Source organism: Panthera leo, chromosome F3 (assembly GCF_018350215.1).
Source record: "Panthera leo isolate Ple1 chromosome F3, P.leo_Ple1_pat1.1, whole genome shotgun sequence".
NCBI lineage: Eukaryota > Metazoa > Chordata > Mammalia > Carnivora > Felidae > Panthera > Panthera leo.
In genome coordinates this window covers 67,842,282-67,867,636 of record NC_056696.1, presented here as the reverse complement: position 1 = coordinate 67,867,636, position 25,355 = coordinate 67,842,282, and the positions used below count along the sequence as shown (strand labels likewise).

At 40.6% G+C, this 25,355-nt stretch overlaps 1 protein-coding gene across 7 annotated transcripts in view; it reads right to left on the bottom strand.

Moving 5' to 3' along the window:
* The window catches only part of ASH1L (ASH1 like histone lysine methyltransferase), a 191,952-nt gene that overhangs the window by 144,823 nt on the left and 21,774 nt on the right, over positions 1–25,355 (bottom strand). For all 7 annotated transcript variants that reach the window (XR_006199097.1, XM_042926085.1, XM_042926084.1 and 4 more), the window contains exon 2: positions 17,166–17,686. Coding sequence is in view for 6 of the 7 variants with exons in the window: in XM_042926085.1 (XP_042782019.1) it covers positions 17,166–17,585 (420 nt within the window). In the remaining variant the exon portion in view is untranslated. The remainder of the gene's footprint in view (positions 1–17,165; positions 17,687–25,355) is intronic.

The window sequence follows — 25,355 nt, the reverse complement described above, 5'->3', positions numbered from 1 at the left end:
ACAAGCAGGGGAGAGGGGCAGAGAGAGATAGAGAATCCTAAGCAGGTGTGGAGCCTGAGACAACGCATGATCCCATGACCCTGGGTCATGACCTGAGCCAAAATCAAGAGTCGGACACTCAACCGAGCCACTAGGTGCTCCAAAAATATTAATTTTTAAGTAAAATGTTTCTACTCTATTTAATCCTCGAAGCTTCCAAGAAAAATACCTCTTTGGCAATTCTTCACATTGTGTGAAAATTAATTAAAACACGTCAACTTGGGGCACCTAGGTGGCTCAGTCGGTTGAAGTGTCTGACTTCAGCTCAGGTCATGATCTCATGGTTTGTGAGTTCGAGCCCCGCATCGGGCTCTGCACTGACAGCTGGGAGCCTGGAGCCTGCTTCTGATTCTGTGTGTCCTTCCCTCTCTGCCCCTCCCTGCTCACACTCTCTCTGTCTCAAACCAAAAAACAAACATACAAACAAAAAACAGAGAAAAAAAAAACATGTCAACTTAGCTCAAAATTTCAGGAGAGAAACTCCAAAATAAATCCACTTCATGCATAATAACCTTTGATCTGGACGTAATATAAAGAACAGTATTAAAAACAGAAGAAAATGTCAGAGGAAAACAAAACATCTACCAGGGTTGTTCTAAGTCCATTAAAAATATTAAATGCTTTAAGATGTCTTTATGAATATGAGTCAGGAAGCCTAAACCTCAATTAGGCTTTCTGAAGTGTTGCTACAGGTTGACAATCATTTTCAGTACTTGATAAAAAAGTTTTTGAGATCTGCTCACAAAGTTCCTTCCAGAAAATATTCTACTGAAAAACTTGTTCCTAAATCTCATTCTACTGTAAACAAAACACGAATAATATGATTAAATATACTACTTCTGTTCCTTGCACATCAAACATTTAGGTACATAAAAACACGAATGCTTGACAACACGAGCTGAGGACTAAACTCCTACTTCGGTTGTTGCTAAAAGACAGCTACATCTCGCACTGCTAACCACAGAATGAATCCCACTTAAATTGTACAGAAAGGAAAATCAGTAAAGGAAGGAAAAATAAGTTTAATTATCACTTAATTAATGTTGGCAACAGAACAGTGAAGTTATGAGTGGTTGGGAATCCTAAGAATACAATGTTTTGTTCCCATTCCTCAAGTTGGATGCTTAGAATTATGGCATGGACTTACTGTCTGTAATCAGAAATACCGGAAGCTCCATTCTACATTCTTGATCGTTCTTATTACACTAGAGATTTTGAAACAGGGAAGGGCTAGCCTTATGGTGGTAAAGAAGAGGTCTTGAGATATGGAAAGCTCTAATATTACTCTACCAATAACAGCATCAGTATAGGAAAACTTATTCAATGTAGTTTCTTTATTGGAACCCACTGAAACAGTGTTTTGCACCTGGTGGGGATGGGGAGTGTGTGTGTGTGTGTGTGTGTGTGTGTATTCTATACAGGCTACTTCCTGGAAAGTTCCTCCTACCCACTGTTCTATTACGTGGCAGATTTTGAAACTAGTGTCCACACGATGAAAGCTGAGAGGTAGATGGAAATTCAGACAATTTTATCATCTTATAACCCAATTACACACAGCTGCACCGCAACATTTCTAGATAAAAAGTTTATGGAGAAGCTAGGAAGCTGCCATTCCATCCTAACAAAAAGTAAAAAGCTAAACAAACTGAGAAGTCAACTCTTCTTAGATCTGTATTAGAAGTGAGGTCACAGGGCAAACTACTATTGCCCCCGCAGATGGAAGTGACCGACAGAGAGTCCTAATTTACCAGAGCAGAAAACCAGGAGCTGAAAGCTTGGTGGGAAGCACTGCCGGGGTAGGGAGCCCTGAACCGTAACTGGCAAACTGGGAGAGCCTCAGTGCACACGTGTCTGAAAGCAGAAAACTCCAGCAGATTCAGCCACTGGGATCTCCCACACTCTTGTTAGTTTTAGCTCCTGCTAAAACTTCTGGGGGGAGAGAAACATCCAACTCTACCCTACTCTAGCCATCCTGTCCCACCTCGAGAGAGAAGAGGAAACTGAAAAGCATTTGTGAAGTTCACAGTCTAGAGGTCCAGGCTCCCTAAAAGACTGAGATCTAATCACAGGACTAAGGAACACTTCCTCTCCCCTCATACTTTCGCACCACATCACTAAAAGTCTATTCACAGCAATTCCTTTTACCCAGTATATTATGCCCACCTATTAAGAAAAAATTACAAGACATACTAAAAGACAAAAAACACAGCCTGAAGACAGAGGAAGCATTAAAATCAGACTTCGATATGGTAGGGGTGTTAGAAGTACCAGACTGGAAATTTAAAATAACTGTGATTAATATGCTGGTAGATAAAGTGGCCCACATGCAAGAACAGAGGGGCAATGGAAGCAGAGAGGTGGAAATTCTAAGAACCAAAACAAATGCTAGAGAACAAAAACACTAACAAATGAAGAATGGCTCTGATGAGCTCATTAGCAGACTAAACATGGCTGAGGACAGAGTCTCCAGGTCTGAGGATATCTCAACAGAAACCCCCAAAACTAAAAAGCTAATCACAAAAAGACTAAAAAAAACCCCAAACAAACCAGGACAGAAGATCCAAGAACTGTGGGACAACAAACACTGTAACAGCTGCATAATGGGAATAACAGAAGGAAAACAAAGAAAGAAAGGAATAGGAAAAATATTTGAAACAATGACCGATAGTTTCTCCAAATTTCATGCCAGCCACTGAACCCACAAGTCCAGAAAGCTCAGAGAATACTAAGCAGGATAAATGCAAACAAAACAAAACAAAACAAAACAAAAACCAATACATGTAGACAGATTTTTCAAACTATGGAAAATCAAAGATAAAAAAAAAAATCCTGAAAGAAGCCAGAGGGGGAAAAAAACCACCTTTTCTACTGAAGAGCAGAGTAAGAATTATATCCAATTTCATCTCAGAACCATGCAAGCAAGAACACTGGACTGAAATTAAGGTGTTAGAAAAAAGAAACCCACCAACCTAGAATTCAGTACCCTGTGAAATTATCCTATAAAAGTGAAGGAGAATAAAAACGTAGTTTGACAAAAATTGAGGAAATTTGTATCCAGCAGACAGACCAGGCTTGTAAGATGTTAAACATTTTTGAGAGAGAGAGACAGAGAGACAGATAGAGAGAGACAGAGAGAGACAGAGAGAGAAAAAAAACATGAGTGGGGGAGGGGCAGAGAGAGAGCAAGACACAGAATCCGAAGCAGGTTCCAGGCTCTGAGCTGTCAGCACAGAGCCCGATGCAGGGCTCGAACTCACGAACCGTGAGATCATGACCTGAGCTGAAGTAGGACACTCAACCGACTGAGCCACCCAGGCGCCCCTAAAAGTTCTTTTTTTTTCAACGTTTTTTTTTTTTTTTTTTTTTTTTTTTTTTTTAATTTATTTTTGGGACAGAGAGAGACAGAGCATGAACGGGGGAGGGGCAGAGAGAGAGAGGGAGACACAGAATCGGAAACAGGCTCCAGGCTCTGAGCCATCAGCCCAGAGCCTGACGCGGGGCTCGAACTCACGGACCGCGAGATCGTGACCTGGCTGAAGTCGGACGCTTAACCGACTGCGCCACCCAGGCGCCCCCCCTAAAAGTTCTTTACATAGAAGGAAAATGATAGGTCAAAAACTCAGATCTACATTGTAAAAGGAAGACCACTGAAGAAGGAAACAACAAAGCTAAAACATAAACTTTGATTTTTCTTGTTCTTAATTGATCTAACAGGTAAGGTTGTTTAAGATAACAGCAGCAATGTATTTGACAAGGTATGATTTTATACAGAAGTAAAATTAATGATAGTCATGCTATGCACAAGGGAGGAGAGGGAGGAATCTAATTACTTTGTTATTATGAGGTGCCCGTGAGGTGAGAGTGTTATCGGGAAGCGGTCCTGGATGAGTTGTAACTCTGTGGTGCAAACTCTAGGACAACCACTAAAAAATGTAAATAAAAGGTTTCCGGACAAAATTCCCCCCGATGATTGTAAGTAGCGTAAGTTACTTGTAAAACTATGTTAGAAATTAGAAATATAAGTAAGCAATCATCTTAAGTTGGCTCCTGAAAATACTCAGAAAATACCTTAAAGAAATGCACAAACTTCGGTGTGTAGCATATCATCAAAAGAGAACCAAAACATCTGAGAAAAGGAGGGGGGGAATCCCCTAACCAAACATTGTTTTAAAAAAAAAAAAAAATTAATGTTTCTTCATTTATTTTTGAGAGAGAATGTGTGTGTCTCACCAGGGAAGGGACACAGAATCTGAAGCCCCTGAAGGGACACAGGTTTCACGCTCCAAGCTGTCACCACAGAATCCGACGCAAGGGCTTGAACCCACAAATGATGAGATCATGACCTGAACCAAAGTTGGATGCTCAACCAAACTTATTAAAGAAAATTTAACAAATAGATTATTTTTTTTTTAACCAGGTCTCTTTAATGGATCTAGAGGTATTCTGATTTTAAAAAAATGTTTATTTAGGGGCGCCTGGGTGGCTCAGTCGGTTAAGCATCCAACCTCGGCTCAGGTCATGATCTCACAGTTCGTGAGTTTGAGCCCCACGTCGGGCTCTGTGCTGGCAGCTCAGAGCCTGGAGCCTGCTTCGGATTCTGTGTCTCCCTCTCTCTCTGCCCCTCCCCTGCTTGTGCTCTGTTTCTCTCTGTCTCAAAAATAAATAAAACATTAAAAACATTTTTTTAAATAAAAAAATATTAAAAATGTTTATTTTTGAGAGAGAGGACATGCACAAGTGGGGGAAGGGCAGAGAGACAGAGAGAGAGAGGAGGGAGGCAGGGAGGGAGGGATCTCAAGCGGGCTCTGCATTGTCAGTGCACAGCCTGACTCAAGGCTCGAACTCACAAACCGTGAGACCATGACCTGAGCCAAAACTGAGTCGGACGTTTACCTGACTGAGCTACCCAGGCACCCCTAACATACAGAGGATTAAGTCAAGTGTTTTAACAGATAATTGCCAAGTATTTTTTCAAACGGGCTTTTCTTGAATTACAAAATCATTAGGTGCCACGCTTGAACGCTGAGTTTCAGACCGAAGTGCACACACACCCACACTCATTCTCAGCATACCGTACTGCTCCTGTTACAATTGAGAGTCAACTCATACGCTTGTATTACCAGAGGAAGTTGACTTCCTTCAGAGAATAGTATGAGAAAAGAATAGCAACAATGACATGGAAATCGTTATCAGATGTCAACCTCCACCAGCAAGGAGCTCTTCCAGCCCGTCAACAGGATTTCAGGAACAGACACAAGAGGCCCATCTGTCCCAGGTGTTCAACAGCAGAGGAGGACGAGTCTTTCGACCCTTTTTTATGCCTATTTCATTCCTGAGGTGACAATCAGCAGCACAGCACTTATCCATCTATGGTCTTTTTCTCGGGATTTCTCCCCTCAAACCCCTAGTTGGGAAAGAGGCACAATTAAGAAATAGGTAGCCTGGGATTTTGACTCACAAAGTAAGGTCAGACAAGAAACAACTTCTCTTTCATCATGTATCCAACCTTTTCTCCCTATTAAGGAAGTTTCATAAAATCCCTATGTTTTGTTACCTCATCAAATAAGGCCTTCAATTCTGATGTCTCCCCAGAAGTCATTTGTTTCTCCTAGGCAGCTTTATCTGAAAATTAGTTGGCAACGTGCACGTACGGGGCCGTCTGTATGTGAGTGACTTACGGCCACTAAAATGAAATAAAAGATAAGGACAGGCAACCATAAAAAGCAGCATCTGAATTAGCAAGTCAGTGTGAATTACCTGGGACTTAAGGAAACCTATGCCTTTTACCAATTTGGTTCAATAATGACTTTTTCCATTAGCAAGATCAACAATGAAATGCGAAAACATTCGCTTTCGCCATCCCTCGTTTTGTACGCCATTAAAACAAACCACGATACGGACTCAAGCAGAGACCCCTCACATCCACCACGCAAAGAGAAAGTGAACTGCTCACTCAGCCAAACGCAGCAGCGACTGGAGCAGCTTCTACTGCAAAACGAGAGACTTGAGGATGAACCTGATGAGGCCACGTCTGCAGAGCACAATGGAAGGGGCCTGCTCTCTCTCCACTTGCGGGAGCAGATGCTTCCACAGCGGACGGTATTTGGGGGAAAGTGGCAGCTTGAGTGTCTCCAAGCCTTCAGACAGAACGTGGCTGCCCCCTCAGCCGTTGTGTCTGAGAAAAGGCGGCTTCCCCGAGATGTTGAAGACCCAGGGGGATCTGCATATTCTGCTGCTGCCCCGAGAAGCTGGGCAGTGGGCCAACTGTCCTCCTCTCTGCTACAAAATAACTCTGGCTCAAGCAGCTTCCAAGATAAACAATGGCTAGACAGGACGGTGAGACAACAGGACTCATTCAGAACAGGACCTGGAGACAGCCGCATACCATCAGGTCTTCCTGCTTGAACAACTGCTGACAACAAGAGGATGGGAGTGGAAAGGTAGCAGCGGAGTAGCGCAGTGTTGCATTCTGGACCTTTTCACGAGGGGGTATAGGAAAGACTACGCGCACAGATGGCACCTACCTCAAAGCACAGGTAAGAGAAGAGAAGGTGGCCCTCTCCTATTTAGCAAGTCTCGAATTCCCTGGACAGAGCTACGGAACCTACACAAACAAAGTGATTAAAAGCGGGGGAGGGGGCGGGGGGGGGGGGGGAAGGCCGTGGGATAACCTGACAGCAGTAAGGATGAAACAGTGCCACTCGGGCACACCCAGTGCTGGCACCGCCTTTCAGAGGGTGAGTCACTAAGATGCCTGGAAAAGGTGTCTGACGCCTGAAACTGTTTTCTTACAGAAGGTAATGTGGGGTTGTTTTTGAATGGGGATATTACAGACAGCTTAGTTTACCACTCTGTGTTGTGGTACAATATTGAAATAAAGGTTTTGTTTGACCTACGATAGATGGATGGGTCTTCTAAGGGTAGTCACCAAAGTTGTGCTTTACCAGGAAATTCATGAAACAGCCACGGCTAATACTAACTTCGTAAAAAGAGCAAACTATAGATTGTTTTTAAAAGACCTAAAGTTTTAATATATGCTTTTAGTAACTGATAGGAGAAAGTATCTATGAGTAGTTCAGCTAGGAAAATATATGCAAAAGCACTATCTTAATGCCAGGGAAACAAGTCCTCTTACTCCCAAACTATTTAAGGGGTGTATTTTTGGTGGTGGTGCTGTTGTTGCTGTTGTTGTTGTTTTTTAATGCTTACAGATTTCAAAACACAGTCCATAATCTGAATGATTTATTTCTAAAGCAGTTTGTGTTGACCATTAAATGCAAAAACTAAAATGATCACTGTGACACTCAAGGAGCATTTTCTCACTAGTAAACAAAAGACAAACTAAACATTCCACTACAATGTGACACATGTTAAAACATATATACATATACATATATACATATATGTATACATATACATACATACATATACGTATACACATACATATGCATATACATACATATATACATACATGTACACACATATGCACATGCATACATACATACATATATATACATATATATGTGTGTATGTATGTATATGTACACACACACACACACACACACACACATGCAATGGAAGCAAAGAGGCTGGAGTTCAGGGGACGTTTCATAGAACTGGGTGACATGTGAGTGGGATCTTTCCACCCCCTCATCCTCCCTCCTTTCTCTACTGCATACTAAAACTTCTTTTTCTATTTAGCAACTTGATGACAAATTTATTTTTCTAATTTTTCATTCTTATCTTACATAATTTACCTCTTGAGACTGAAACTAGCAGAAAAATGTTGCCAGGTATGCTTAGGAGAGTCTCCAGTTGTCTACAATTCTCAGCAGTCATGGTAACAAGCAGCTTAGAAAAAGTTAACCAAGCTCCCTTTTGCCTTCGGCTCCTCGCTTTCAGCCTCTGTCTGTCTTTAGGGTCAGCAGTCTTCTGTAACCCTACTCAGGCAACGAAGGACTGGATAAGGAACTACAGGATAATCACTCAGCAATTTTGCCAATAAAATAAAAAGGTGGGGTGCAGAAGGAGGTTCTGTCTTGTGTCACTGCTTTTACTGTGAAAAGTTACTACCGAATCCTGCCATTGTTAGGGTCATCTTTCTGCTCTCACATATATTGAGATGCTACTAATTCTATGGAGCTTGGCTACAAATAGCTAAAATATTCTGGTGTATATAACTACCATCTGTGCATTTGTATCAAAATGCCTTTGCACACCTCCTAAAACGGTAGCCGTATTGCAAACTTGTCTACTTGACTTTGAGATGCTTTCCAAAAATGATGGTGAAATATACATAGTATATTTTGGCTGTTAAAAAAAAAGAATAGAAAAAGACCAAATTTAATAGTACAGAACCTATTTTGTTTTAAATGAGTAGTGGTTACTATTTCACTTTACCAATATTGTCATTTCTGAAATCTTTGTTGACATTATTATCTTCTTTTGCTAATCTGTATAATCTCAATCTAGGTAACAGACTTTGAATGAACTAAAGCCTTAGGAACACCACAAATCTGGCTTGAAGGCCCGTATCTATATTAAGGGGATCTAAGGAAGTCACAGTGAATACACAAAGTACCACCCACCCACTCTCTTCCTTGGGAGTCTTCACCCAATCATATCCACTTTTCTTAACCCCTGACATTAGGTACTTGCTGGTACAAAGTGATACTCATTTATAACAAAAAGGCAGAAGTTATTATATAGATCTCAGATAATGCCCTCATATTTTCCCACCTTTTAGTTGTGAGGGGAGAGGAGGGAATATTTGACATCAAGTTTCTTTTTCTTCTGGAAAGAGAACTCTTATTCTGTGAAGAATTCTATTATGAAGTAATTTTTTTTTAAGTTCATTTATTTATTTATTTTGAGAGAGAGAACACACGTGAGTGGGGGAGGAACAGAGAGAGAGGGAGAGAGAGAGAATCCAAAGCAGGGTCTGCACTGTCAGTGCCGAACCTGATGTGGGGCTTGAACTCATGAACTGTGAGATCATGACCTGAGCCAAAATCAAGAGTCTGACACTTACCCGACTGAGCCACCCAGGTGCCCCTGAAGTAGTTGGTTTTAAATTTTTTTTTTTTTTTAACGTTTATTTATTTTTGAGACAGAGAGAGACAGAGCATGAACAGGGGAGGGTCAGAGAGAGGGAGACACAGAATCCGAAACAGGCTCCAGGCTCTGAGCTGTCAGCACGGAGCCCGATACGGGGCTCGAACTCACAGACTGCGAGATCACGACCTGAGCCAAAGTCGGCCGCTTAACCGACTGAGCCACCCAGGCGCCCCTGAAGTAGTTGGTTTTAAACAAACATCTTTAAACAGGCCAATAGCCAGCTGTTTCCTGAACCCCCAATACACCTTACTTCCCTTCCCCCTTTGATAGTTAAATCTTTGCAACTCATGCTTAAACCTGATCTCTACTGCCACCTGCTGTCGCAGTTCTGTGTGCTCATGAAGGTGCACCAATCTGCCCCAATGTTATTCCTGCTGGACTTTCACTCCTGCATGAAGACCAAGGTAGTTCACTATTAATAGATCTGGAAAATAAAACTCAGGTATATCTTCAGTAAGGTATAACGTTACAGCTATCCTACTTACTATAATGACAAATAATCCCAAATTTCTCAAATAGAAAAACTTTCCAAAAAAGCAATTTTAACTTTAAAATATTTCCTCTTCCTAAGAAGAACAGTAATATAAATTTTTTTTTTTAACGTTTATTTATTTTTGAGACCGAGAGAGACAGAGCACGAATGGGGGAGGGTCAGAGAGAGAGGGAGACACAGAATCTGAAACAGGCTCCAGGCTCTGAGCTGTCAGCAGAGAGCTGGACATGGGGCTCGAACTCACAGACCGCGAGATCATGACCTGAGCCGAAGTCGGACGCTTAACCAACTGAGCCACCCAGGCGCCCCAGAAGAACAGTAATATAAAGTACAACCACAAAATGTTAGAATGTCACTTTAAAAACAGAAAAAATCCTTAAGAACAAATGGGTATGGTCATGCAATTTTTGGTTTAAACTTTTATATTAGAAGCAACGGTACGTGGTTACGAAACTTAAATACTTTGTAAGTCAGAACATAGAAGAAACTTCAACCCAAGATTTCCTTCTTTCTTTCTTTCTTTTTTAAATTTTAATTCTTTAGAGAGAGAGAGCAGGGGAGGGGGCAGAGAGAATCCCAAGCGGGCTCCACACTCACCCCAGGGCCCGACACAGGGCTCAAACCCACAAACCATGAAACCATAACTTGAGCCGAAATCAAGAGTCAGATGCTTAACTGACTGCTACCAGCTTCTCGAGATTTCTTAATGCTCTTCGAGATTTCTTAAATGTAGGCAAAAAATGTAGTTTCCCCAAGTTTTTGAGTGCGACACAAAAAAGCTGACTACCTAAGTACCCCACTTGTCCTCCACTGTTTTCTGAATACTCACCTATACTACTGGACTGCCAAATTCTTGTCCTAAATCACAACTAACAAAGATCTGTGAGACATGCTAACTAGGTCTCTGCCCTTTATTATTTACTTTGACCTCAAAGCCCTTCTCTTTCTAGCAAATTCTAACAAAGATGCCAACACCTACTTCTGAACATGAACTCCTCTGTAAAGCTTCCCTGCATATTCTGCTGCTCCCACCTTGTCTCAAGGATCCTCTGAATTGAATACTGTGTGTATTTTTATTATGGAAGTTCTCACACGACATCATAATAACTTGTTTACCACACAGGATAGGCAACTCAATTTATTTGTGGAGAAGTAAATAAATCAAAGAATACTCTGATGCCAGACTGGAGATTCTGTTCAAAATTAAAGGATACAAAACTTGATCCTTTTTTCTGAAAAGTATAAATATTAGTAATATAAATAATTAGAATACATATAAGTAAGGCAAGTAAAATATTACTCCCTTGCTCAGTTATCTAAAGTGTAATAGACACAATAAAAATACACATTTAGGGTAATGAAGATATTCTGAGATTAGACAGTGTTGATGACTGCACATCTTTGTATGTGGCTAATACACCACAAACCACTCAACTGTATATTTTAAAAGAGGGCATGTCATGGTATTTGAATTATATCTCAATTAAAAAATATACACATTTTATCTAAAACCAGGCTGGTCTAGGGGCGCCCGGGTGGCTCAGTCAGTTAAGCGTTTGACTCTTGATTTGGGCTCAGGTCATGATCTCAGGGTTTGTGAGACGGAGGCCTGCATCGGGCTCCATGCTGACGCGCTGACATCGTGCAGCCTGCTTGGGATTCTCTCCTTCATTCTCTCTCCATCCCTCCCCCTGCTTGTGCATGCACTCTCTCTCAAAATAAGTAAACAAACTTGACAAAATAAATAAAACCAGGCTGATCTAACACAGAGCAAAATTTAAAGGAACTACAGTCTGTAGAAAGCCTAACATACTACTGCTATTTAGCAGAAATGACAAGGAAAGAAAAACCAAAGGCTAAGTAATTTCAAACCTTTTTCCTCAACATTCCATTTCAAAACATTTGGGATTTGTATGCAGCAATTTAAAAACTGCTCGACAAATTAGCTACACCAAGCAAGAAATGAGATACTATTATTATTATCTGTACATGTTCTTATTAAAGAAACATTAATCTATTATGTCTGTAATTTAATAAAATCTCAGACCAAAAGGACTTAATTAGAATACTTGGATTCATGTGGGTTTTAATAGCTCTCCATAAAAAATCACTTCACTGAAATTCAAAATTATATCTTCAATGAACTGTTTCTGAAAGAATCTAGTAAGTTGGCACAGGCATTTCTTTTCTAAACAGAAAACTATCTTTTGGAGGGGAAATTATAATTAGCACTGTAAATTTTATTTATCATCCATTGAGCTCAGTAAATCCACTCAACTAGGGGGCGCCTGGGTGGTCAGTCAGTTTAACGTCCGACTTCAGCTCAAGTCATGATCTCGTGGTTTGTGAGTTCAAGCCCTGCGTTACGCTGTGTGCTGACAGCTCGGAGCCTGGAGCCTGGAGCCTGCTTCCGATTCTGTGTCTCCCTCTCTCTCTGCCCTCCCAACCCCCCAAATAAACATTAAAAAATTAAAAAAAAACCAAACACTCAACTAGGCTAAAATGACATCAAATATGCTATTCACTGACAAAATGTCAGTCAACATAGCACTAAAGTTTAATGCTATGTGACCTAATCTGTAATCAATATATAGTGGTTTTATATATCCCCCAATCCTTTTAAGCTCAAACAAGTCTCCGTTTTAATCACCTGTTCCAGGAAACATATTTTGGTAATTTTTCATTTGTCATAAAAGCACTTTCTTTCAGCCTAGTCTCCTAGTGAATTAAAATCCTATATAAGTAGCTATACTGCACGACTCCAAAACTGGAACTTCGTTTTTTTAATGTTTATTTATTTATTTTGAGAGAGAGACAGCACGAGAAGGGAAGAGGGGCAAAGGGAGAGAGAGACTCCCAAGCAGGTTCCGCACTGTCAGCAAAGAGCCGGACATGGGGCTCGATCCCATGAACTGTGAGATCATGACCTGAACTGAATTCAAGAGTAGGTTGCTCAACCGACTGAGCCACCCAGGTGCCCCCGGAATTCTGTTTAAATGCTAGAAAGGATTGTGCCATTACCTCTTCTCCTTTTAAGTTAGTGTGTAATAAATTTAAGTAAATATTATGACTTCTGCCTCTCTTCTCACTTTCTTAAACACTGCTACAGAAGAATGAATTCTGACAACTTACGAAATGACACAGACACCACAAGAAGCTGCAAGACAACAAAACCCAAATTTTTACAGGAGACTGAAAAGGATATTTCTCTTTCCACTAAAGGAAATGAGACTGGGAAATCTACAAAATTAATAACAAACATACTTATAAAATAATCAGGTGATCTCCACTCTATCCTCTTGGTAAGCTAAACAGAAGATTCTTCTATTGCAACAAAGTAAATTAACCCAGCACAAAATGTAATGCTTGTTGCGCTGTTGGCCTCATAGAACATAAGAAAAATCTCCAAGAATACCAAATGAGAAGAAAAAATGAGGCTGACCATAACAGGCATGGTTGCTCAGAGGGTAAATGCACCGAGCCATGGCCTCAAGGCAAAGTAGGGACCGCAGGAAAGGTATTAGGAACACACCTGAATTCCTGGCAAAGCAAATTCAGAGCTTCTCAAGGAAATCATCTTCCAATTAGGTTCCAAGTTCAACCACAGAGAAAGATGAACAAAATATAAATTTTATAATTAACCAGATGAATTCTAGAAAAAAAAATCTGCTTTTCCCAAAATCACATTAAGTTTATAAATCAACAGGCAAGCGTGCAAGGAGCACTGTAAAACAAGAGTAATGAAGGAGTAGCCCTACCAGATATCAAACATAATAATTAAAACTATCACAATGGCAGATAAACAGAAACATCAACGATACAAAATGGAAAATCAGACCAGATCTAAGCACACGTATCTCCAGAATATACTAAGTGGAAAAAAGCATGACAGGGAACAGTATGTGGTATGCCACTATTTATTTTTTATTGGGGGGGGGGGGGGGGAGAGACATGTATTTGCTTGTATACACATAATATATTTGTGGGAGAAACCAAAGACACTGATGTTGGGATTTATTTCCCTGAAGATTCTTTATACCAATTTTGGTACCAAAACAACTATTTCTTTTTTTTAAGTTTATTTATTTTGAGAGTGAGTGGGGGAGGGGCAGAGAGAGGGAGAGAATCCCAAGTAGGCTCAGTGCTGTCAGTGCAGATCTTGATATAGGGCTCGATCCCATCAAACTGTGAGATCATGACCTGAGCTGAAATCAAGAGTTGGATGCTTAACCACTGAGCCACCCAGGCACCCCCCAAAACAACTAGTTCTTGTATGGTGGTATTATTTTCCAAGTGTAAATGTAAACCTGAAAATACATTCAATATATAGATCAGTTTTCTTCATTTTGGTTGAGAAATGGTTATTCTGCTTAATCAGTTATCACAGATAGTATGGGGGGGTGGGGAGGGGAGGAGTCACCAGATGGCCCAGAAGGGGATTCCAAAATAGATTTACTCAGAGGGGGTAATGATGGTAACAGTATTTCATTGTTTCCTTTTTTTTTGTCTTTTAAACTGTGAATCATACAGTCTATTACCTAATCAAATAATATTTGCTGGTCCAATATCCACACTCTTACACAGGACATTTTTTATCCAGCTTCCCACGACCAAAATACCCCTTGCTATCTTAATTAGTTTCTGAATTCAGAGAGCAAGTTCAGGGTGAGGAGGATACGTGAAAATCTCTCAGACTTAAACACAGAAGCTAAAATGATAAAACCCTGAAAAAGACAGAGGAAGATCTTCAATACACTGGACTTGACAACAATTTCTTGGAAAGGACACCAAAAGCACAGGCAATAAAAGAAAACACAGACAAACCAGAGTTCATCAAAACTGAAAACGTGCGTGTGTCATAGGACACTGTCGAGAGTGACAAGACAGCCCACAGAATGGGAGTCAATATTGCCCAGTCTTAATTGCAGAATGTATAAAGAACCCTGAAAACTCAGCAACAAAAAAGCAGCACAATTCAAAACGTGCTGTACCAATTTCCACCAGCCATGTACCAGAGTGCTTGATTCTCCTAGATTCCTGCCAACTCTGAATTAGTAGTAGCCGTGGCAGAATGAAATTGCTCAGTTTGGCCAAAACGGAATACACAAGGTAAGTCTCAGAATTAATTAAAAACAAACCAAGTCCACAGCACGATATGTCAATTATACCTTAAAAATATGTATTAAATTAAAAAACTATTGAATAAATACATTAAAAATACATTAAATAAAAACAAAATTAGGACCCTTACGGTCTGCACTAAACTTTAAATAAAAGGCATTACAGCATCATCCTCTAATATTTTCTCAAAAGAATGAACTAAACTTCAAACCCCAGTTATTAATGTGCCAGTTCCTAAACAGGGAATTGAAATTTTTAAAAACTAAGTGACATATTTGAATCCCTCTAAATAACAGAGTCCATGAGTAAACTACCAGAAATTTAACAATATGTCACACATTCAAGAAAAGGGAAAATTTCACTCATGGAACCGAACTTGGGTTTTGCTTCTAAAAATGACATGAACAGTTACAAAATTACATAAACAGTTAACAACCATTCAGGACTAATCATGACGGCAAGTAACTTATCTTTTCCGAGGGTCTTGTTTTTGCTCTCTGAACACTGATGAAATTCTTTTAAGAGATAAAATACATGATCTATATTTGTTTTTACTAGAAATGTAAGGCCTGATATTTGCTTTATAAGCAGCACTGACAAAAACTCAACTACTTTTGAAGAATCAAGGGGTAAATGTTTTGGTTGTGTTTGGTAAAGCCTTGCTTTAAAAATAAATAAAACAAAGCCCTCAAGCTTTCTTAAGACTACCAAAGATCTCATAAAAGTCCATTCCCTCCTTGGCCAAGGATGCCTCATCTTTTCGGAGTCACGAACGGTCTACGAAGCTGGCAAGAGCTACGTAAAAATGCACCCAGACACACACAAAATTCTGCACAGACTGTCGCGTTGTGAGGGCAGTGACACACACCCGACACACCCTCCCAGGGATCAAGGGTTGTGAACTCCTACATTAGGCTATAAAAAGGAAAAGAGAATATTCCCAAGAACTATCACATGCTAGATACTTTATATAAATTCAATTCTTTATATAATCATTTAAGCTAGGCATTCATAATCCCACATTATAATTGAGAAGACCAAGGCTGAGTAAGAGAAAGCCAACTGCCTGTGTATAGTTTTTAAGCCAGGATTAAAATTAGGTTCTGAGTTCATAACCCATGCTCCTTCCACTACTTCTGAAGAACTAATTCAGAGGTTACGAATATATTCAACATCCTATGCTCAAGTAACTGTTGGAAAAATAAACACCTACCCTTCACTAGCAGCTCTGCTACCTTCCCTCAGAAACCACAGACTATATTCTACTACAAATAAGATATGTGGATATAAACTACCCGTATGTTGAGAGTAAACACATACTGTGGGTGAAGTCACCTCAGTACAAAACCTCATCATTAGCATGTACTGTGAAACAAAACAAAACAAAACAAAACAAAACAAAACAAAACAAACTATAGAAAGATTACTCAAGACAATCATCCCGGAGACTTTTACAAGTCAGCTGCACCAGATAAACTCTAACACTGTTTCAAATAAAAAGGTCTAGATAAAAATCTTCTTCAATCAACCTTATGAAAATCCTTGAGGTCAAAAGGAACAGATAGTATCTTCATTTCAGAGATGAGAAAAATAAGGCTCAGGATAGGTTAATCAACTTAGCTAAGATTCATCCGGTTCATTTTTTTTTTTTTTTTTTCAAGAATTGGTACAATACCCATTTTTTTCCTGGCTTATAATCTTAACTCATTCACAGTTGATTTTATCAACAAAATATCCCAAGCTACCTTATATGTCTGTGATCTTCGAAGAATACATAGCAACTATTAAAAACTTCTGGATGCCATAGCAATTCGGAGAAGAACAAAAAGCCTGAATCATTATGGCTTCTGGTAACATGTAGGAAGCATGTGAATTTGATGTTAAGAAATTAACAGTGAAAATCAAGTTATTTCACACAGTCAGGATTATTCCAAAATCTTAAACCAATTCTTTCCACCTAGATCTATTGTTTTACTTACGTATGCATAACATTTAAATATGCACGTGGGCATATAGGTAGGTAGTATTGTAATCATTTAACAGCACTGAACCTCGATTCCTTCCCTGTTAATCTGTCTATAGTCACACTGCTAGAAAAACAGGAAGGCAAGATTCAAATCTAGGTTTCCTAAACGCAAGCCCAATACACTTTCCACTAAGCCCTGCAGGAGTAACGGTATGGGTGCGCCCAATTTACAACATTTGCCCTACGAGTACAAACAGTTACACTATCATTCACATCCCCAACAAGTCTCGCAGCCTGTTTTAGTCAAGCAAAACAGACTATTTGGGAATAACAATAGAGATGGAAATCAAACTTCCTGGGATACGTGTGTGAAGGGTGGAGGAATCCAGGGCTTGCCGCAGACCACAGATGGCTGGGAGCGGTACTCACCCGTTTTGAAGGACAGTGCTCGTTCTTCTCATCAGTCATCTTCCCACTTTTAAGTGCTTTCCTCGGGTGCTTGATGGTTGTTTTTATGGCAGGTCGACACACATAGTTCTCCAAGTTCTTTGGAGGTTTTTTAGTTCTCTTAGCCTGAAGGCCAATTTTCAATTTCAAGTTTCCCTCTGAAAAGTTTGTTTCTTTCACTGAAAACTGTTGCTGTGCATCAGTCAAACCATCCTCTTTCCCTGCTTCACTGTTTCTTTCCCGATTCCACTTGCGAAGGTCCTCTTCCTCTTTCGCGTTGTTCTCTGGCTCTCCTTCTCTCTTGCTGACCACTGTGCCAGTACCGACGGCAGAGGGACTCTTCCTTGAAAATCCTTCGGAGTCAGAACCCAATCCTAACATAGCAGTATTTCTAGGGTCCATCACAAGTGTATGTTATTGCCAAGGAAGCTTATGAAAAGTTTACAGAACTGTGTTCCATAAAAAACAGGGATCTCCAAAACTTGCAACCAGCATCTCTTTCTCTGCAGGACAGACCACAACAAAAATCCATCAGAACAGAGGCAACTATCAACTAACGTGAAAAATGGGTAAAAGGGGAGGAGGGACGAGGAGGTCAGGAAGAAGCCCAAGTCACAATTAAGACTAACCAAAATGCAGTACCAAATACATGTAAATTGATTTATAAATTTAAAATTTTAGAATAAGCTTATTATTCCACAGGTATCACATACAAGCTATTGTGCTACACGTCGTGGTCTGAGTGCTCCAACCTTTTGTAAGGTTTTAGGCTTTGCAAAGGGTCAGGACTCTTAGGTTGGAATTATCTTTGCTGCTGGTGTACAATTCAGCTCTGAATTCATTCACTCATTCATTCATTCAAAATATTTCTGAGCTCCTATCATGTGCCAGGCATTGTGCAATAACCTGGAAATACAGTGCTCAGGAGAACAGATCCAGCTCCTAAATTTACAAGCCTTATACTCTAGTGACAAAGACAAACATTAAACAAACAATGATACAAATGATTTATAACAATTGTTATAAAAACTTTGAAAACCAGATAGTTAATTTTACAAGTATTCCCATTAGCAAACAGTCAGGTGGCATGCCTTAATTCCCCAAACCCATAAAATATTTTTTCCAAATGCATAAAATGTTCAAATCAGCATGCCAAATTATTATTTTACAACAGATGTACACCTTACCTGAGAATCTGAATAGTCTACCCAGGGCAACCCCCTTCTCAGAAATAGTGAGCCTCAGGGAACCAGATTACCATACAACCAGAAGGCTAATGAATACAAAGCCAAAACAATTCACTACTTTTGAGGATTGACAGACTATATATAAGCACACAGCCAACTCAAGATCCAGAACAAGTATCTGAAAAAGAGAACACCCTATTCATTAGAACATTCCGTTGATAGAGTATTTCACAGTTTAAACTAGGTGCTTAAGACTTTTCTTTCCAACAAGATTGTAAGATTCTCAAGGATGAAGATCACAGAACAATGTGACAACTCCTACCAGAAATGCAAGTCAAACGCACAGCCCAGTGCCTGAGAACACAGCAAGGGTTCAAAAGAAGGTGCCAACAATTAATTACCACTAGTAACAGCAGGAGCACAACATTTTCAGCACTCAACAAATACTGGCCGACTGACTGACCTCTTCAGTTTGTTCCCACTCTATTCATTCACCAAAGTGGCTGCAAGGGGAACCTTCCGATCAGCTCCCTCGGACAATTTTTGCAGTCTACCACCTCAAAGATGAACGCTTCACAAGAGCTTCGAGACCTTTCATAATCGGGCTCTAACTATTCAAACTTGCTTATCCCGGTGATTGAGTCCACGCAGTTTTCCTTCCTGCCCCTAACAAGCCATGATCATTTCTGTTTCTGTGCCCTGTGCTTGCTTTCCCTCTAGAAGTACAAAGTGCTATCTTTGTACCTATCAGACCTGATCTGGATCCACTTTGGCCTTAATCACCACAAGTTTTGTGAATCGTCATACATTTCAATGCGGAAGTATTAATGTGCCTGATTAAGGAGCACCACTCTAAACAGCACAGTGGAAGTAAGCCAATCTACAGTATCTTACTCAAAGCAAAAAACAAACTTTTGATGATGGTTTGTGGACTTAATGTTCTCACACCTACATTTAAGCCTGCACGGACCTGATCCTTCCCTGAATACCTATTATCAGTATGGGATCACACTTTGAATAACTGGCTTTTTTTTTTTTTTTTCTTGCTGAACATTTGTCAACTCCACCCTCGAACAGGCTAGAGTAACGGCGTAAGCTTTATGAGGGCAGGGACCCCTTCTGGCTTGTTCCCCACTATATCCCCAGCACTTGGCACAATGTATAGCACATATTTCAGTACCCAATAAATAGGTGAATGGATGAATGAATTTTAAGGCCCCTATAGCTTCTAACATAATGTCTGGTATGTAGAAAATGCTCCCCCTTTTTTATAGGAATTCGTCTTGTGTTGTATCAACAATCCTATATATGACTTTGTTCTTATATGCTTATTATATGTGTTCCACAGAGGTGGATTTCTTTTTTTTTTTTTTTTTTTTTTTTTAATGTTTATTCATTTTTGAGACAGGGAGAGACAGAGCATGAACAAGGGAGGGTCAGAGAGAGGGAGACACAGAATACGAAGCAGGCTCCAGGCTCTGAGCTGTCAGCACAGAGCCCGACGCGGGGCCAGAACTCACGGACCGCAAGATCATGACCTGAGCCGAAGTCAGCCGCCCAACCGACTGAGCCACCCAGGCGCCCCCAGAGGTGGATTTCTATATACGCTTACTACAATATCCAGCATGAGCAACAGCTTCAAAATCACATCTTAACCTCTTCTGTCTCTGTGCCGTCCAAGCTGGTGTAAGGAAAACAATCATGCTCACTGACCTCACTTTACACCCCTAAGCACCAACCTCAACTGGACCCTCGGTGTAGCAAACCCGCTTCCCAAACCCAGCATCTCCTACACAGCGTCTTCAAGTCCTCTCCACCCTCACGGACTGTGCCTCCACTCTGCTGATGGCAGTGGAAACAATCAGAAGAAAACTGCTACGAGGTCCCCCCAGACCGCGTACCTTCGCACCTCCTGTGTCTGCTCCCACAAAGAGTCTGCCTTCCCTCCTATCATAATATACTTCCAACCCCTCCACTTGAGCACAAAATCCCACTCTCGCTGCCTTCTCAAGAGCATTATTCAGGCAACTATCCTCTTTCCCCTTGCATCATCTACACCTCACACTCCTCCTCTGGCCGATGCCCATCAGCATGAAAACATACTACAGTATTTCTCATCTAAGAAATCTGCTCTTGACCCCGTATCCTCTACCAGCTTCCCATGTCTCTGTTCCCCCTCACGACTTTTTCAAAGGGCAGTCCAGACTCCCCACCTCCAGGTCCTCCACTTTTCTCTGCAGTGCGCTGATCACACTTTCACCACTACCTCTCCACAGAAAACGCTGGTCAGGGTCACCACTGTGCTCCACGCTAAGTACACCCATCGGGTGTACTTAGGACCCTAGTCCTCTACTTGACCTAGCACCAGAAGGTGACTTTCGGGACCCCTCTCTGGATTCAACCTCAGTCTCCTTTGTCAGTTTTTTCTTTTCTCCCTGAACCTTAAACACTGGAGCATCCCAGGGCATACTCTTCCCTTCTCTATCTACACCCACCTGCTAAATGAGCAAATCTAATCTTTCGGTTTTAAATTATATCTAACACTATTGATTAATGGATTTTTTTTTTTTTTGGAGTTTTTATTTCTTAGAGAGAGAGAGGAGAGAGGAGCCAAGCAGGCTCCACGTTGACAGTGGGGAGGCTCAAAACCGGGAACTTTAAGATCATGACCTGAGCCAAAATCAAGAGTCGGACACTTAAGCAACCGAGCCACCCAGGTGCCCCAATTCACAAATCTCTATCTCCAGAGAGAGGCCAGCTGAGAAGATTGCCTCAAACTCCAGACTCCTGTATCTAAATGCCTACCTGACACATTGCCTGCATGCCTAACGGGTGCTGCAAGCTCAGGTGTCTAAAATCAATTTACCTTCACCCTCACTCCCCCTCCATCTGTCCTTCCCACTCTTCCTCATCTCAGTAAACAACTCCAGCCGGAAATATTTGGACTCAAAATTCCTAATGATCCTTGCTTCCTTTTGCCAATGCCCCACATGCCCATTCAGTCGGCAAAGTCTTTTTACCTCCGAAATACGCGTGGAATCCATTTCTCATCAATTTGACAGCTACCAATCAGATCCAAGTGATACCTGACCTGGACTGTTGCAAATGTCATCTAACTGGCTCCATTCCTCGGCCCTTTGTACCTCTCCACAGTCTTCTCAACTCAGCAGCAGGGTGATCCTTCTAATCAGATCATGTCACTCCCCTCCCAAGGGCTTCCCGTATCACTCCAAGTGGAACCACAGTCCTTACAATGGTCTAAAGGCCCCATTTACTCTGCCAGATAACCCCCTCAGCTTCTTTTCCACCTCTTACCAACCTCCCCACCTAGTTCCGAGAAGGGGGTCAGGGGCACAGGCCTCCTCCTTCTGTTTCTCAAAAACAAACTCGAACTACTCCTTTGGGAGGGCCTTGCATGTATCGTTCTGTCTGACCAGAACACTCTTTCCCACGATAACTGCACACCTTGCTTCATGGCTTTGCCTAAATGTCACCTTATAGAGCAGGCGCTCCCCGACAATCCTTTATGAACACACCCACTGTCCTCTTCTGACATTCTGTCCTGTTTAATTTTTTCTCCACCACTCTTCTCACCGCCTGGTGTACAACGCATTTCTTTACTGTTGATATCTTCCCATGGGAATGTCAAGTCCACCAGGGAACAGATTTTTGTCAGTTTAGTTCAATGTAATGTCCTACACCTAGAACTGTACCTGGCATATAGGAGGTGTTCCATAAATATTTGAATTAATTGCATGTCTTATATAGGATGTATCTTATTGGCTTTAATTTGTTCCTTTTCTAGTTCTTTTCCCCACTTCCTTCTTCTCCTTTTTAAATTTTTTTAATGTTTATTTATTTTGGGGGGGAGGGGCAGAGAGAGAGGGAGACAGAGGATCCCAAGCAGGCTCCAGGCTCTGAGCTGTCAGCGCAGAGCTCGACATGGGGCTCGATCCCACAAATCGTGAGGTCACGACCTGAGCTGAAATCAAGAACTGGAGGCTTCACTGGCTGAGCCACCCAGGCACCCATGTTGTTGCTGTTTAAGTCTTCTTGTTTCTTAATCTTTAATACCCATCCTGGGTTTCATGTTACTAGTGAACTGACAGACTTGCTATGTATGTTTTTGGTTAGTTATGAAACCAAATCTGTTCTAGAATAAAAACAAATAATGTACACAAAACAACTGTGTTTATATTCACTACTCACAAGTACACACATTTAAAAATTTCCCTATAATTGTTCTTTATAATGAAAGAATTCCAGAAGTCTTAATATGTATTTATAAATGTGAGGCAGAATTTCAGTGTTTCTTCCAAACAACTCAAAAGCATTTCTTACCAGCACTTAATTCATTTTTAACACATTCCAGAGAAGGGTTTGGAGAGCATGACTCTCTTCATTTTAAAACGGAAAAACTGAATCCAAGAGACACATTATATAAACAGCAGAATATCAATAAGCTAAAAAAGGACTTGAAAACAATGATCACTACCCTAGAAACGTATGTAAGAACAGAGAAATACTGTTTCCCTCACTTGATCAAAGAGAAAAAAGAATAGCATGCCTAAGGGCATGTTCTGCGAATCCACTTAGGCAGTGAGCCTGGAAAAGCCTGATTGGCAAACCCTATACACCAAATTTAAGTGTTTCTAGTAAAGATAAATCCAAATTCTGAAGATACTTCGCAGCAAAGAATGTTTTTTCTCAGCTAAATGTAAACTGCTTAAAAACCAGTCCCTACAGAACGCTGATTTTAAACTTTCAACGCAGTGTTCTTGGTGAATGATACTCTGTCGCAAAGATTTTGGAAAGGTATTTACACAATCTAGGTTCTCCATCCAGGGGCAAGGATGCCATGTTGTTACACAATATACTCTGGTTCACACTACAATGTATTAATAGAGAAACACAGAGCTAATAAGGCTGCTAGAACCTCTTCACTCTAAGAGGCAAATTCAACGTTCACATCACATGCAAATTTGGGATTGAAAGTATGTCTTCAAATCACTGAGACCATCCAGAACAGTCTAGTCCAAATTCAAGGGAAGCTAACACTAAATCTATAGCATGAAGCTCTTTTGCCTCGATCATTTTAGCTGTGAACAAACTTTTTAGAAGATTGCTAATTATATTAATAGGATATAAACATTCTATCGACACAAAGTATGATAATCTAACAACATGTCAGATATCTATAAATTTACAAAGTAAATCACATTTCAGTGATTTATGAATGTCCTATTGCTGTACATTCTGCAATATGACAATACCCAGGCAAGCAAAACAAATACAAAATTTCCAAACAGGAACTAATCAAACTTGTTTTTACCACCACACCCTATTCCCTCTATAAAGTGACCAGTACCTACTCACCCACACCCCCCATACTAATCTCACATCCAAGTAACAAACAATGGGTCCGACAAAAATACACAAATTCACTGTTAATACAATGCTCTGGTCTGTGAGATACTACACCATTAGGGAAAACAATTCCACTAAGTTTGGAGACTGTCTTATGTAGATACCTTGTCTATCATGAGAGCCGGAAGGGAATCGACACACTTTGATAAACACTATTTAGCAAGGCAATATAAAACCAACTACGCAGTTCCTAAATACTACAAATATTGAGTCCTTACAGTGTATTCAGCACTAGTTACATAAAAAAATTTACCAAGCTCTTAACACATGTGAAGCCATGTGCTAATGTGTTATATAGATGATCTCGTGTAAGCCTCGCCATGAGGTAGTTACTATTATTATTCCCTTTTCAGGGATGAAAAAACAAGCTAACCACCAATAAAAGGTTGAACCCAGGTCTGTCTGACTCCTCTTAAATACCAAGTTATGCTGCCTCCCAAAGATCATTTTTGTTCCTGCCCTGACTACCCCTCTCTGCTACACCTGGCATATACTTGGTGTGTGAAATCCCCTCTTATCTTCCATGGTCACACATTCCAGGGGCTCTCCATCTACCTCTGTGATCATTATACCACTTTCTTTATGGATTCATCAATCTTAACCTATCCCTTCATTCAATATTTAGAGAACCTCAAAATAGGTTTTGGGAATTGTGACACCCACTGTAGATATGGTTGTAAGTAATATGATACGGTCCTAGGTCTCGTGAACTTTACATTTTGGAGGGGGAGGCAGATAAATGACTAATTATTTAACCATGCAATAACAACTTATGATAAATGTGAAGGTACTAACTTTGTGAGCTAGCTTATCAAGGAAACTCGCAGGGACAGGGAATATAATGTTAGAAAAACAGCTAACTTTAATCTGAAACCCAATCTATTTGCCTGAAATAGCCAGGCAAAATGTGGAGGTAAGTATGTTCCCAAATTAGAGAACAGTATGTGTAAAAAATCCCTGAGATTTGTAAAGATTAACAGCAGATACACCAAAGGGGGTGACAGCACAAAACAAAAATGGAAAGATAAATGAAAATAGCTTGCAAAGAGCCTTGTTGGGCTATATTAAGGATTTGGAATCCAAAAAGAAACTCTAAGCAGGAGAGTAACAAGATAAATTTACATTTTAAGAAAACCTCTCCGCCTGCTGTGGAAGAAAGATTAGAAAGACAGCAAAAGTTGATTCTGGAACACCAGTTATTAGAGAGGTAGCACTGAAAATTAAAAAAAAAAAAAAAAAATGGATGCATTGAGACATATTGCAGAGGTGTTAACGGATTTGATTTGTTCACCAGATGCAGGAACAGAGGAAGAGAACTGAAGACTGAAGCAAGTGGTGGTACCACTGAGACATCCCATCACAAATACTTACCGAGTGCCCATCGTGGACAAGAACTGGGGGTACGGCAGTGCACAAAACACAAAAACCCCTGCCCTCATGGGGCTGACATCACAGACGTTGTTTGCCAGGATGAGACAGAAAGAGGAGATTAAGAGTTCAATGAGAATGTTAAATGTCAGATGTCTGGGACACGCTGAAGTGGAAAGGCCAAGCTGCC